The sequence below is a fragment of the Chinchilla lanigera genome, unplaced genomic scaffold, assembly GCF_000276665.1.
Source record: "Chinchilla lanigera isolate Chin_1 unplaced genomic scaffold, ChiLan1.0 scaffold00016, whole genome shotgun sequence".
Classification (NCBI taxonomy): Eukaryota; Metazoa; Chordata; class Mammalia; order Rodentia; family Chinchillidae; genus Chinchilla; species Chinchilla lanigera.
The window spans coordinates 4407528-4422911 of NW_004955417.1; the positions used below are offsets into that span (position 1 = coordinate 4407528).

General features: G+C 34.9%; 1 protein-coding gene across 1 annotated transcript in view; it reads left to right on the plus strand.

The window, feature by feature from the left end:
- The first annotated feature begins 209 nt into the window (after positions 1-209).
- Positions 210-15384, plus strand: part of Cnbd1 (cyclic nucleotide binding domain containing 1) — a 376001-nt gene continuing 360826 nt past the window's right edge. The window contains exon 1 of the mRNA XM_005381753.1: positions 210-340. Coding sequence (XP_005381810.1) covers positions 253-340 — 88 coding nt within the window. The 5' untranslated portion in view covers positions 210-252. The remainder of the gene's footprint in view (positions 341-15384) is intronic.

Below are 15384 nucleotides of genomic sequence, written 5' to 3' on the forward strand. Positions count from 1 at the left end.
ATATGAGTTCTGTTAATTCTGCTGCATCTGTCTTATGGATTACAATTACTTCTTATTTCTCCCAAGCCCCATAGCACACACAGCCCCCCATCCAATGCCATTGGACTAGGACACAGTTCTGTGAACAAGAAGATTCCGCAAGACTTGGCCTATGACAGAGGCCCCGAGGGTTCTGCTTTATGACACCCAAAGTGGAGAGAACCATTTGCCTCCCACACAACTTCTCTGATCGGCTGCCTTCAAGCTGCCAAGATGCCTATATCTAGTGTTCCATCAGCAATTTTTTCTCAAATGATAAATACTGGTAGTGTGCCTCCTCCTCCACTTCGCAGCATACCACGTGAGTGGAGCATATTTTGAGAATCTCGTTTGTCATTGTTTTCCACAGTAATTACCCCAGGTATAGGAAATAGAGCATTTGAGAGTTGGTAAGAACACTGAGAACCTTAGCAATAGCCTAGTGGAATGGAAAGAATACAGGTGTATAGAGCCTGCTTTGACTACTTGAGGCCATTTCAATTCTCTAGGTTTCAAATAATTTTATACTTTGTAAAATGAGGATCTTGATGAGCTCTTGGAGCCTCACATTGGATGAAATACTTTTAAAGAGAGAAAACAAAGGCTCAGAGATGTCACATGGCCAAGAAATATCTGTTTCTGACAGCTATTGTAGGCCTTACCTGGAGTTGGTGCTACTGCCTTTCCTAATGTGATTAATATTTAATTTTAAAAAAGAAAATTTTCTTTTTAAATTCAAAAGAAAAAAGAGAATTTCCATTATTCTGACAGTGAAATCTATTCTCTTTTTAATTTCTAGTATTTGACTTAAAATATCATAGGATTCAAGTTTAGGAATATTTAAAATATATGCAACTGACAGTGTTATTTTATGTAGTCTACCTAAACCCAGAGCATTTTCTCAAGACTATAAATACTTGTTATAGGCTCCTAATTCATGGAAATATTATTTGTTTTTTTTTTTTTTTTTGGTTTTTCTCCGGTACCGGGAACCGAACTCACGACCTTGCACTTGCCAGGCAGGCGTTTTGCCGCTGAGCTAAATCCCCAGCCCCTGGAAATATTATTTGGATATCAACATACTGACCAGTAATGTGCAATAGTCCCAGTTCTTTTTTCTTGTTTTTGTTTTTTTTTTCTGGTACTGGGGATCGAACTCATGACCTTGCGCTTGCCAGGCAGGCGCTGTGCTGCTGAGCTAAAGCCCCAGTCCAATAGTCCCTATGTTAATAGAGATTTAAAAATAATTTTAGATAACAAAGGTAATGTGACCCTTTCCAACTTCAATAAAGAATTAACTCCAGTTCCTTATTATTCATTGGGTTAATTTATGGTATTGATTTGAAGTAGCTAATCTGTTCATCCTCTTAGCTTCCTGTGGGAGTTAACTCTTCCAGAGTTTTAAAAATGTAATGTTTATAGTCTTCAGGGAAAAGATATTACAGGCAGCCACTGATATTTTTTTGAAAGGAGATATGCATATGTTTTACCTAGTTTTAGATTTAGTCCTTAACACGTTTATATTATCACTGTAAAAAATTACATATTTTTTCTATTTCTATGTGAATGGAAATAGTATTAAATATAATTTATCTAAAACCACAGCTTCTACTTTCAGGTTTTGTAACAGAAAAAAGTCACTCTAAGATAATTTCGTTTAGCAGCCCAGAAAGCTTAGTAGCTGGGAGTTAAAAGATCAAATTAATTTCGAATCAGTGGGATAAAATGTGTGCTACCCTCTGCAGTGTCTCCCAAGGACACTTAACTTCTGTGGAGTGATTAAAAGATGAAAAATCAGCAGCAATTTAGATCTCAGAACTGAATAGAGCATAATGGAAAGCAGCAGAGCTCCCGATTTTCTCTTTAGAGGTTCCCACTTGATGTTCCATGTCTGTGACTCCCCTTTAGAGACGTGTCTTGCTTGCCTAACAGCTGTGTCTTTGTGCTAACTCCAGCAAGTCAACAGTTCCCCTTCGTGTACTCTGATTGTCACTGCTGAAACAATGATCTTATGAAAGCTGCTATGTGGCAGATGCTTTCCATCTATAAAATGACTGAATCTATGTTATAAAGAAGGTATAAATAGGAATGTTTCCAAATACAATGGCCATAATTAGGAACATTCAGCTAAATACCTACAAAATCCAGTCATTCATTATGTCTACATATCATTGTTTACTTTGGGTTTGGCTGGTTATGTTAGATTTGGTGATGCATATCCACTTTTTTGGGGGTAGATACTCACATGTGAGTAACATTTATTGAGTGCTTCCTACAGACAGTGTGTAAGCATTCTGCATGTTGTGTCCTTGTGAAGTCTGTGGGAAGCAGAATAAGGGCTCCCATGGATGTTCATGTCCTGATTCCCGGAATTGTGGCTATTCTGGGAATCAGTGATAGACTGCAAGTGATAGACTGCAAGGGGGAATTGAAGATATGGATGGAATTAAGGCAGCTTAATGAGCTGATCTTGAGATGGGGAGGCCATCTTTGATTACCTAGTGCCCATGGTAGTCATAAGGGTCCTTATTACTGAAATAGGGAGGTAGGAGTCAGAGTCAGAATGCTGAGATGTGGGAAATTTGAGTGGCCATCACTGGCTCTGACCATGAAAGAAGACAGGAACCAAGCAAGAACTGAGGCACTGGGGCCTCCAGAAACTGGAAGAGGCATAGAGATGAGTTTTCTAATAGATCCTCCAGGAGGAATGCGGTATTGCTGGCTTGGTGTTAGCCCAGGGTCCTGTTTCTTCTGACTTCCCTAACTGTACAACAATGCACTTGTGCGATGTTTTTGAGCCAGTGGGTTTCTAGCAATTTGTTACAAGAACAGTTAAAAGCTAATAAAGGTCCACTTTACAGTTAAGGGTAATGACATGTAGCTTCACAAAGGAGTGGAGTGGCAGAATTTCCTAACTGTAAAATTCATGTAAATGAATTTTCTGTCCTCACAAACACTGAAAGGAAAAGCCAGCAGCATCCTTCTTTCCCTCTTACCCACTATCCTGATGTCCTTTCCCTATTTTCCTGGCTAATTAATGCTTAATACAGGCATGAATTGCATTTCATCATTTTGTGTACTTGGGTGCACTTATTTTAAGAGAAGCAGCATATCACACATCTTCCAACACTAATCCATAGTTGTCTCATTGGCTGCGACATTGGGACTCACAGACACATGAAGTAGTTCAGTTTCCTGAGATAGTTTGGTGCTTATAGTATTTTTTGTTTTTTCTCTTTTAGGTCTTCTCCTTTTATAGTCTCTTTGACTTGCCATTTTAGGGAAAGGCTGAAGGGGTTTTCAGAAGTAAAGGAGTAATGCCATTTTTTATTCTGGGTCAGGATTATTTCAAAAACTTATGGTTTCTACCATCCAATTTACTGTCTGGATAAATAGAACCTCGTTGAAGTACACACGTGACCCATTATTATTATAAGTGGGTGTCCTGAGAAGACAGAAAGAAGAAAAAGAATTTCTTTTTAATGATAATTGTTAGTGGGAGGTAGGAAGTTGTCTTTTACCATTGGCTTATGATTATGATCTAGTGATCTACTTTCTTTGTGTTAATATGCCACATTTCTATATTTTCATACTTCATAGGCTTATTCTCAGGAGTGAGTTTCACGTTTTTGACTGGTTGATCTGTGAGAAATTCATGTAATTTTCTAGTAACAAATGTTTTAATTTCAAAAGATGTTGTAGGTACATTGTACTTGTTCTAGCATATGAAGATATAGAAGAAAGTAGTGTTCAAGACCAGAGATACTTTAAGGAATCTAAAAACAACTTGGTACTGTTAAATGAAATTTTCCCTTTTTTCTTTTTTGCTCTTTTTTACTCAGAGTACATTTGCTGAAAGCCTAAAAACATTGTGCCATCATTTTTATGATTTCATGGGCATTTTCTGTAATTTGGAGATTTCTCAGTCCTTTAATATATAAAGATTAAAGGAGTTTCAAAATATGTTTTATTTGGACAAGTGAATATTGCCACATTTTAAAATTCTAAACCATTCAAATCCTAGGAGTCAGGTAAAGAAAAAGGCTTGTCTGTGGAGAACAAAAATAGATAAGTAGACTGGAATGTATGTGTCGTAGTTACTTTTCTCATTGCTGAGACAAAATACTTGACACTCAGAGATAAAGGAGGAAAGGTTTATTTAGCTCAGTTTGTAGAGGTTATAGTCCATAACTGCTGGCTCCAAAGCAGGGTGGTATCACAGAGGAGAAACAGTTCATGGTGGGCAGGAGGTAGGAAAGCAAGCAAGGGATTGCCACAGCTCTTTCTGTCCCTAACATGTTATCCAGGGTACTTAGGGGAGGTAGCACTCACACCCTTAATCCCAGTGCCCTTGATTTTAGCACTGCCATGAGTCAGTCCCAGTGTCACACATCCTAGATCCAGCCACAGCTGAAAAAGCCCCACCTATGACCACATGAGGCTTTGGGGGGACATCTAAACTTAAGCCATAATAATATAAAAGAACACAGTTTTAAAAAATTAAAAGGAATAATAATGAAGATTTCAAGAAGGAATACAATGTATAAAAGATAGTTGAATGTGTCTCTGTTCTTGTATAATCTATAGATGACTTAGAAAAATACACTGAGTGATTATTTTCTCTGCTTTAGTTTTCAGTGTTTTTGTTTTTAATACCAAAGAGAAAAGTTGGATGTTTCATTGGAAAAATAAAAGCAGAAAAACAAACATGCCTTCTTTTTTCTATCTACTATTATAACTATCTCAATGCATTTGTATTTTATGCCAGACAGTCTTGAATGACCTTTACAAATTAAATTTTGGTAATTTAAACTTAAACTCCAAGGTGCCTGAGGGGTCAGACTGAGACTAGGAAATGGTGAAGTAAATTGAAATGCACTGTAAATCTGACTGTCCACTAGATGTCAGACTAGGTCCCCTCCCCCCATAGACTGCTCTGTCCTCAGTCTATCTTTGAAATTACACCTCTGTTAGTCTCGCTACAGCATTATCAGCCTTTCAGCTATCTAAATCTATCTTCCATCACCTTTCACAGATCTGCTGTCTGATTTTCCTTCTAACAAGCATTGTGTACCAGGTTACTTGCTTGATAGAATGATAAACAAACAAATTTGGTCATATTAACTTTCCATCAGAAGCTGATAGGGTCCTCCTCTCCTCTAAATGTTAGATCACAATCTATTTTTCACATTTTGACATTTGAATCTTTTATTATTTGGGTAAAATCTATCAGTTGTGTCATAGATCTTACACTTTAATTAATATAATTGTCCACTATAGCTGAAATGTTTGGGTTGCTATTCCTTAAGCCCATCTACCAATACTGATGAGGACTATAGAGAAATTTCCTAGGTTTGATTAAATACTCAGATGGCTATTCTTGGCACATATGCTCAGAAAAATGGAGGACAGAACTACAACCATCCAGGACAGCTTTAGGGATTCCACTTCTGTGGTGGAAGTCTTCACAGGTGGTTGGACACCAGGCTACACAGCCCTCTTTGGGCCCCAGGCAAGAGCTTAAGTTTAAGGTAATGAAAGTTACATAGGGTAGGTGCTGGATTGTCCTGGCTAACCCCTGGTACACCAATATCTCTTAGAAAGAGTCTATAGTCACTGCTTCCAGGTTTCCTGTAAGGGACTTCTCAGTGAGGAGAGTCCAGGTACTGAGGCAAGCCCATTTCAATGGCTCTCCATCAAGTGTTTATAGATCATCCATAATAGCTCCTAGTCCAGACGCAGTTACCAGTAAGATATTATTGTTATCACAAGCAGTGTTGTTTGGCAATACAGTTGACTTTGTACCTTAATCTAGTCTCTAGAAAACAGAGCTGGAGTAATTAAGTGAGGGGAAAGTTATTCCTTGAATTACAATACATCATAATGCTCACTATATTCTAGTGACTTAGCTCAAGTTTCCAGTCTGTGGAGTTCCCTTTTATCTTGCTCTATTTGTTGCTATCATTCCAGTTCTTCAAAGTCTGCTCAACTACTTTAGCCTCTACAAAACTCTCCTTTCCTTTCACAATGTCTATTGTATCTTTATTCTCTTTAATTGTTCGATCAATCTTGCATTCTTACATCTGGTAATCTGAGCACCTTCGTTGAACATAACAATATGTAATATAACAACCATTAACTTCCTATCACCTTGTTTTGAAATTCTGCATTGTTTTTATTGTTTTTGTGTTGTTTTGTTTTTGTCTGGGTTGTTATTTTGCTTTCTTTTCTTTTGAAAATAAAAATAGATTCTCTTTTCCTCTCCAATGTGAAGTAAACTCTTACATATCTGATAGTTTTTAGCTCTTTTTTCCAATCCTATCATTCTTGTTACTTTTAATCTCATATTAAATACCTTAGACACATGTGTCTTTTGGCTTATGGTTCTTACCAGATGAATATAGCGAGATAAATGGTTATCCTTCACTTATCTTGTATCTTCAGTGCCTCACATGAAATGAAGGATGAACAAACTTAACACAGTTTACATGAATTTTGGTGAATAGATCTCTTAAAAATATTGTGCTTGGGGCTGAAGCTCAGTGGTAGACTGGTTGCTTAACACAAACAAGACCTTGGGTTCAATCGTTCGCATTGCCAAAAAAATTACTGTGCAAATAGCAAATACATCAGCACAGGAGAACGTTGAAAATTTGAGGCTTTCTCCCAACCTCTATACCCAATCTTAACTTCAGAAACAACTATTACAAAAAAATAATTTTTTTTGAAATTTACCAACTACATTCATATATGTCTATGAGTGCATTTTATTTTTTGGTGATTTGAAATAATTTTATTGTTGCTTGAAAAACATTAATTGTATATAATTTATGGACTATAATGTGGTATTCTGATATGTGCATACATTGTAGAAAGCTTGAGCTAGTTGATATACCTATCATTACACCTACCTATCATCTGGTAAGAATATTTAAAACTTCTGTAGTAGAGATTTTCAAATGTACAGTACGTTATTGTCAGCTATAGTCACCATGCTGTGCAACAGAACTCAAGACTTTATTCCTCCTGTTTAACTGGAAGTTTGTAACCTTTAATCAGCATTTCTCCTTTCTCCATTAACCATCCTTTGCCATGTCTCTGGTCTATTCTTCTACACCCTGCTCTTAAGAGTTTGATTTTTTTTCAGACTCCACATATGAGATATGCCTTAGTGGTCTTTCTGTGTGTGGCTTATTTCACTTAGCTTACATATCCTCCAGGTTTGTCCATGTGGTGGAAAATGGTGAAATTTCCTTTCATTTTAGAGCCTGTATCATGTTCTGTTCCATAAACAGAACACATTTTAACCCATTCATCTGTTGATAGGCACTTGGGTTGCTTCTACATCTCGGTTATTGTGAATGATGCTGTAAGATGCTGTATTTCGTTTGAGAAATAGCTGTTCAGGTCTTTTTCCAATTTTTAAATCAGGTTATTTTTTTGGCTGTTAAATTTCTTATGCATTTTGAATTAGTCTCTTATCACACACAGAATTTGAAAATATTTCCTTCCATTCTGTACATCATTTCTTTATTCTTTTAATCTGTTTTACTTTGTAGAGCTTTTTAGTTTGATGCATCTCATTTATCTGTTTTGCTTTGGTTTGCATACTTTGCCTGTGGCTTTTGTGGTCATATTTATAAAATAATTTTCCTTAATGTTGTATAGATTTTTGCCTATGTGTTTTGTAATATTTTATAACTTCTGGATTTACATTTAAGTACTCAATTCATTTTGAGTTGAATTTTATATGTTGTGAGATAAAGATCCAATTTCATTTTTCTGCATGTGGATTATTAGCTGTTTCAATACTATTTGAAGAGATTATTCTTTCTCTGTTTTCTTGGCATGTTTGTTGAGAATCATTAGATACAAATATTGGTTTTTTTTGTTTTAAAAATGCTGTTCTATGCATTGATATTTCTATTGCCATGCCAGTATCATGCAGTTTTCATTAAAATGTTTATAAGATATATTTTTTTTATTTTTTATTTTTTTTTGGTTTTTCTCCGGTACCAGGAACCGAACTCATGACCTTGCGCTTGCCAGGCAGGCGCTTTTGCCGCTGAGCTAAATCCCCAGCCCCTATAAGATATTTTGAGATCAGCTTTTCGCTAAAGTTTTCTACTTATTCAGTGTGTATTTGGGTTCCATATGAACTGTAGGATTGCTTTTTTTTTCTTCGAAGAATGACACTGCAATTTTGAGAGGGATTGTTTGGAAACCGTAGATAATTTTGGGTAGTATGGACATTTTAACAACATTGATTCTTTCAGTCCATGAACATGGGAGAGCTTTATAAATACATATGGTAGGGACTTTTATTACTCTATAATAGCTTTATTTTTCACTTAATGATCCTATATTACTGTATATCAGCGATGGCAAACATTTTAGAGGTGTCACAGATAACAAACAGCTGGCTGTCACCTATGTCCTATAGGTTTTGCCACCCCTGCTATATTACGACGGCTTTTCCTACCAACATATATATATATGTACCTTAATCATTTTAGTCCATATTTCCTTGTTTCGGTATAACACAATCTTGCTAATTGTTGTGCCATTATTGAGCTATTGCCTCATTTTCAAACCTTACCTTGCCGACTTTCTGTTAAGATCTATCAGTAGTCACGTTAGAGAGACTGGGAAGAGGAAAGTTATGGAAAGTGTTTATTCCTTTGTTTTATTCATCTGCTTTTTCTCTTGTGAGAGTCTCCCCAGCGATGTCTTTTTCATCTAAGCAGGAGGAGTTTGTTCCAGCAGAAGCAATTGATTCCATCTGAGTTTTCTTGGTTTTCCCAGAAATAGCTTTGTTGACTGCACTTCCTCCAACAGCCGCAAGGAGGCCTTTTCCTCGTGGGTGAGATCTCAGCTTCTGAAGGGCTTTGTTCTGAACCTGTAGCGCAAATGAAATTCTTCCGTTTCATCAGTAAAAATATGGTAGTAAGTGCTTCCTCGGTGATACTTGTTCACTTTCTGTCAGCCACTTCTCCATTACAAGTTGCAAAATTCTTTGTACCAGTTTTCTCTATTAAAGTATCTGGTGTAGTTTCTGTCTCCTGATGACAGGATCCTGACTGACAGAATGAAAATTTGTTTTTTCTAGTTTTGCTGTTAAAAGCAAACTAATGTCCTGTCCATAATCCTTTGCATTTGGTAGGAAAGTATAACTACAAGATCAAAGGATGCATATATTTTAAATTTTGACAAGTTTTGAAATATTTTCTTGCAAAGGGTTTGTATTAATTTCTAGTCTCACCCGCAATATATTTAATTATCTATCTTACACAGTCTTATACATATTGTGTAAATAAGCTTTTTTCTAATACATTATTTAAAAATAGTTTTTTATTGCCATTTAAATTTGCATTTGATTTAGGATCTTTTCATACATTTGTGGCCATTTGTATTTATGTGATCAGCCTATTTATTGTAGTTTCCATTCCATTTTGCTGAATGAACTTTGTGCATGAAAGCAATTAGTTCTGTATCACATCTGTAGAATAATGCTTCTCGGTTTACATTCACTTTTTGTCATGATTTTTGTCAAAGATTTTAGAATGTTTTTGTAGTTTTTATGTCATGCTTATTGACCATACTTAGAAAGTTATTTTCTACCTCAAGGTTTAAAAATAATTCTCTCTCTCTCTCTCTGTCTCTGTATATATATATATAATTTTATTTTTATATAGTTTTGTTTTAATATTAAACTCATTAAATATTAAATGCATCTGGATTTTATGGTATAGAGCAGTGAGTTACAACTTAGCATTTTTCCAACTGACCAATCAAATGGTGTTCTAACACTATCTGTTGAGCATTTGCTTTTTACTACTAATTAAATGCCAGTTTTTATTGCATACTGATGTTTTTCAGTGTATTGGGAATTGAATCCAAGGCCTTCACACTGAACTGCATTTCCACCCTTTTTCATTTTTTATTTTGAGGCAGGGTCTTGGTAAATTGCTGGGGTTGAGCTTGAATTTGAGATCCTCTTCCCACAGTCTCCCAGAGTCCTGGGATTACAGGTATGCACCATCATGTCTGGCTACACTTTGGATCTGTTTTGGAGCCAATTATTTACTTTTTCTACTGATCTCTCATCTATTCATCAACATGGAATTGCTATCACTGTGGAAGTGTTACTCTGCAAACTGGGCAGGTGTCTCACAAAGTGGAAGAACGAAATCGTGGACAAAGGAGGAAGTGAGGATAATGTGTACTGGAAGTATAAGGAGAAAGTTGGGAAGTGTCCCATAATAAGTGGCCTGAATGAACTGTTACACCTATTTGTGGATAAGCATTACGTAGGAATCTGTTCAGTGTCCAAGGCTTACCTGTTGCAAGTAGTGCTCTAGATTTCAAATAACCAATTAGGATTCAGGCTTTCTAATTCAGAGTTCAAAAGAAAAACCAGTCACTCACTGTCTTGAAATTCCTTGAAATTCAAGTTTGTTGTAAGGAGGGGTTGTTTACAAAGCCCTTGCTAGGGTTAGAGTCCTACCTAGTCTTATTATGACTTCTACCATTTTCCCTTTGTTTGCTTTTACAATTCTGAAATTAGCAATATATATGTCATAACCCTGTGTATGTGTTGTTTTCTTTGTGAGGCTGACCAGCCCAGCTCCATCTTAGGCCCTTTCTCTTGCTAGCTGCCTATGAGTACGCTAAACAGCTAAATGACTTATAACATAAACATTTTATTTCAATATTTGCCAAATTTAACATCTATTGAGTACTACTGTTTTTTTTTTTTTTTTTTGGTTGTGGTTTTTTCTCCGGTACCGGGAACCGAACTCATGACCTTGCGCTTGCCAGGCAGGCGCTTTGCCACTGAGCTAAATCCCCAGCCCCTGAGTACTACTGTTTAAAAGATTTTTGCTGACTATCCTTCCATGTTTATATTTTTATGTGAACTTTGAAAATATTTGTTTCTAAAAAAATAAATGCTTTGATATTTTAATTGGAAATGGGTTAAATGTAATGGTTAATTTTATGGACATTTTCACGATTTTAAATCTTTCTACTCCACTGATATCTTTCCAACAGTAAGTCTTTCTACTTTCAATTTATGCAAGTGTCCTTTTATGTCCCTGCAGAAAGTTTATTTATATTTTTATATTTATTCTTTCTGTTGTAAATTTTTTTCTCATTTTTGAGCTATAAAAGTCAGTATCTAAGAAAGATATTAATTTTTAAATGTATTTTTGAAAATTTGGAAACAATAGCCATTGTACAGTTGCTGGAAAAAACTTATTTTTCTAGAGTTATTTGATATTCCATTGTCATCAAATAATTTAGTAAATATTTTTAAAAGAAACTGTCTTACATAATAATATATCCATGAAAATTAGGAAGTTGACACTGATACAATACTGTAATCTAATCCTTACACTTAACATTTGGCTGGTTATTCTTGTAATGTTTTGTTTGTTTTTTATAGTAAGAGAACCCAATTCAAAATCTCCTGTTTTGTGTCACTATTTTGTCTGCTCAACTTCCTTCAATCAAAAACAGTTTTTCATTTTTTCCTTGACTTTAAAGACCTTGATACTGGGAGATTATAAAGCAGTTATTTTGCAGAATATCCTTCTGGTTGGTTTGTCTGATGTTTTTTGTGATTAGATTCAGGGTAGACAACTTTGGCAGAAATATCTCAAGAGTAATTCTCTATTCCTTTCCTTTCATTCTATCAGGTGATAGAGCATTTCAGTCTGTTCCACTACTGCTGATTTTCATTCGATTAATATGGCGTATGGAAAGTTTTACCAGTATAAATTGTACTTTCTACTTTTGCAGTTAATAAGTGTTTTGTGTAGAAGTGTTTTGGAAGAATATAAATATCCATCTCATGAAATAGTAAATAAACAAATAAATGTAACCTACTGGTTTCTCATTTTATCACAACGGTTTTAAGGAATCAGTATCATTATATAGTTTGATGTGTAAATTATTCTCAGTTTGTCCACTATTGGGCCCTTCCAGTTAGTTCCAGAATTTCTAAGTTTTTTGAAAAAATATGATTCTTTTCAGGTTCATTTTGTAATTTCTATGTCTTATCCTTGGAATCAATTTCTTTGATTTAGAAATAAAATTTAATACATAGTTAATTTACTTACCTCTAGTTCCTCAGTGATTCATTTTCCACTTGGTTTTTGTGAGTTGAGAAAAAGGAAGCTATTGTACAGTGTATCTTCCTACCTGTTAATTTTGCTTTATACATGTTGATATTTTATAATTTGGGACAAAAATTTCATAGGTAGATTTATATCTAACCCTGCATTTCTTGATTTATCAGCTTTAGACAATGCCTATGCATGACCTAGTTATGAAAAGGGAAAATTTTCTCTGACCTCTTGATGTGACTAAGACTGTTGTTTCAGCCTTGGGCTACTTAAACATTTAGATGTTATCATTAAATTTTGATTATTTTAATTATTTTAAAAACTGAAGCTATTAATTTTCTAATGAGCAAAAGAGGACATGCAAACATACTTTACACTTTCCTCTTTTTGCTGAAACTTCCAATCTGTTACTTATTATTTGTATACCTCCATAATAATCTATGAAAATTTACCATTTTATTAAAGTTTGCAAAATTTACCTACCCTTCATTAGCATAATTTCTATATTAGTTAGCCTTACTTCTGTATGATTTCTTCATTCAGGGCCTGCTAGGATAACACTGATATTCATATAGTGTTTTTCAGAAAGGGCACATGGGCCTACATAGACTTTGAGGGCTTATATTTGCCTCTGAACTTTAAATTCATTGGAGAGTAAGGCTCATATATCATGTTCTTTTTTCCATGAGACTGCATTACTGTTTGCCAGGACATTTTTCTTGTGGTGAAACTGAGTTTTCACATCTGTAGGAATTGTCCTCTTTGAGCTGGTGTCAATTATTTCTTTACCCTGAAAATTTAGTAACATTTAGTTTCTAGTCTAGCAACATCTAGAACATCTAGTCTCTTGGACATCATATGTCATTATTTTCATTTTCCTTTCTGGGTCATAAAATTATATTTAATCATTCATATTCAAGTTTTTATATGAGGAATGTGTTCTTATATTTGGTGTAGCTGTTCCTTTGCCATTAATTTCTATTTTCTTACTCAGGAATGATTTGACGCATAAAATCTCCCGTATTTATCATTTTCTCCCTTTCATTTCTTTTTCTGTTTATTTGAATGTGTGCCTTTTGGTCTATGATTACATTGTCATAATTTTTCAATGCTGTCTCTAAAAATGGATTTATTTTCTGTTAGAATTTAATTTTTCTTTTCTTTGCTGAATGAAATGCTTTTTCATTTGCAATTTTTTCTGTTGTAATTTTTGTACTTAATGCCTGGGAATTTTGTTTTTTATTGTAATCAAGGCTAGTGTAAGTTTGTGAGTGTGTGTAAGTTTGTGTGTGTGTGTGTGTGTGTGTGTGTGTGTGTGTATGTGCATGATGGAAGAACACAGAACGTTTACTTATTTCCTGGAATAATTTTTCTTTTGGTGCATACTATTTAGTAAATCAATAATTTTCACCTTTTTTCTTGTAGTATGTTTGCCTAGATTCCAGGATTACTAAATGATGGTCAGTCTTTAAAGGTAAATTTCTTGATAGAAAAGAATAGTGGTTGAGAGTAAGTCAGTTCAGCAGAGAGAAATTTTCTTGCCTGGTAACTCTTCATACTTTGTCATCAAGTTTGTTCTCTACTCCTCCCTAAACTGTATGCCACTAATTGGTGCTGCCATCATTTACATTCCAAAAGATTCAGGGTAGTTATTTAGAATCTATTTCCCTTCAGTTACTGTGATCAGTTTCTTCTATGCTGAGTACCTCCTTAATTGTCCTCTATCTTATTAAAACAACTTTATTCTTTTTAAAAATTTTTTAGTTTTTTAATTTTAAAGAGGGTAGTAAATGACAAACAAACAAATGAAGAAATAGAACAGTAGCAGCATACCAGTATCAAAAACATAAACAAATCAAAGCAAGAACATTCAAAGTGATACAGGGTCTCAAGACAAATTAATACGAATCAACAGTGGTTGTTACATTTCATATGGCTATCCTCAACTACGTTGCTCAGATTACCAGATGTAAGAATGAAAGATTGCTCCAACCATTATAGGGAATAAGAAAATAATTCTTCGATAAAACAGTAGAGATAACACAGAGTTTCACTAGACAACAACTTTATTCTCATAAAACCATGACTGTGTGTGGCCCCTCATTGAGCCCTGCATTGCATGCATATCATTGGCTCAGGAGCGCCCATTGTTCTATAGATGTCTCAGGGACTTCTCATCCCAGCTATATTTTCACTAGTTGTGACCTTTAGGGTTGTATTCCTGCCTTCTTTTCAAGGAAGAGAAATACATATACCTATGTATTTTTACTTATTGATGTTACACTGCTTGGTCAAAATTCTTCAGAAATGATAAGAAATATGATTAATTTTCAACTTCACTAATAATAAAGGTTTTTACCCTTCCTTCAAACATCTTATATTATTTAGTGGGGTTACATTGCCTTTGTGAATAGGGTTTTAGTGGCAAAAATTGACAAAGACACACATGAGATTTTTCAGTCTCATGGAGAAGGGAAATACAATGGTCAAATTAGGGCAATGTGCAAGGTGTGGAGTACTTTTCAGAGAATTGTAAATATTTTTTAACACAACTTTATTTTCACTTTCCTGTCTTCATTGTTTGCCCTTGATTTGATTTTCACTGAACATAGTTGACGCTCCCTTGACAAATTTGAATCACATTCATTTATTTATTCACCATAATTTAAGATATAATATTTCTCTAGATCCAAGCACTGTAATAAGTTCTAGTGTTTTGTAGACTGGTGGGAGATAGACCTAACCCTTGGGGATCTTGACAAATTGAAGGAACCATAGATATAAATGAAAAATTCATAAAGCTATCTTGGTGCAACTATTTTCATGGTGCTGTAAGAGAACATATAATTACTTTTTGCTAGGAGAAAGATGTTTAAAGAATATCACAGTTAAGTTAAACTTCTGAGGTGCATCTGAAAAATGAATGAGTTTTTGAAGTTTCTAAAAGACCCAAAAAGTATCATATCGAAAGGACAAGGTATGTTCATTAACCATTCAGATGTACTGTTGAAAGATTGGGAGGATGCAGAGGAAGGACAGAAACTGTGTCCAGTGGGGTCACAGAACTTCCTTTGGTAGGATTATAAAAGGCAGAGCATTGCATGCAAAGGATTTAAATTTTTACCTGTAGAAGAACAGAGGATTTTAAGCCATAAAGTTAAGCAATCACTTTGGAATTTTAGAAAGTTCTGTGAACCAGGCTTAGCAGCCTGTGGTCCTAGCATTGTGGGGTGATGAG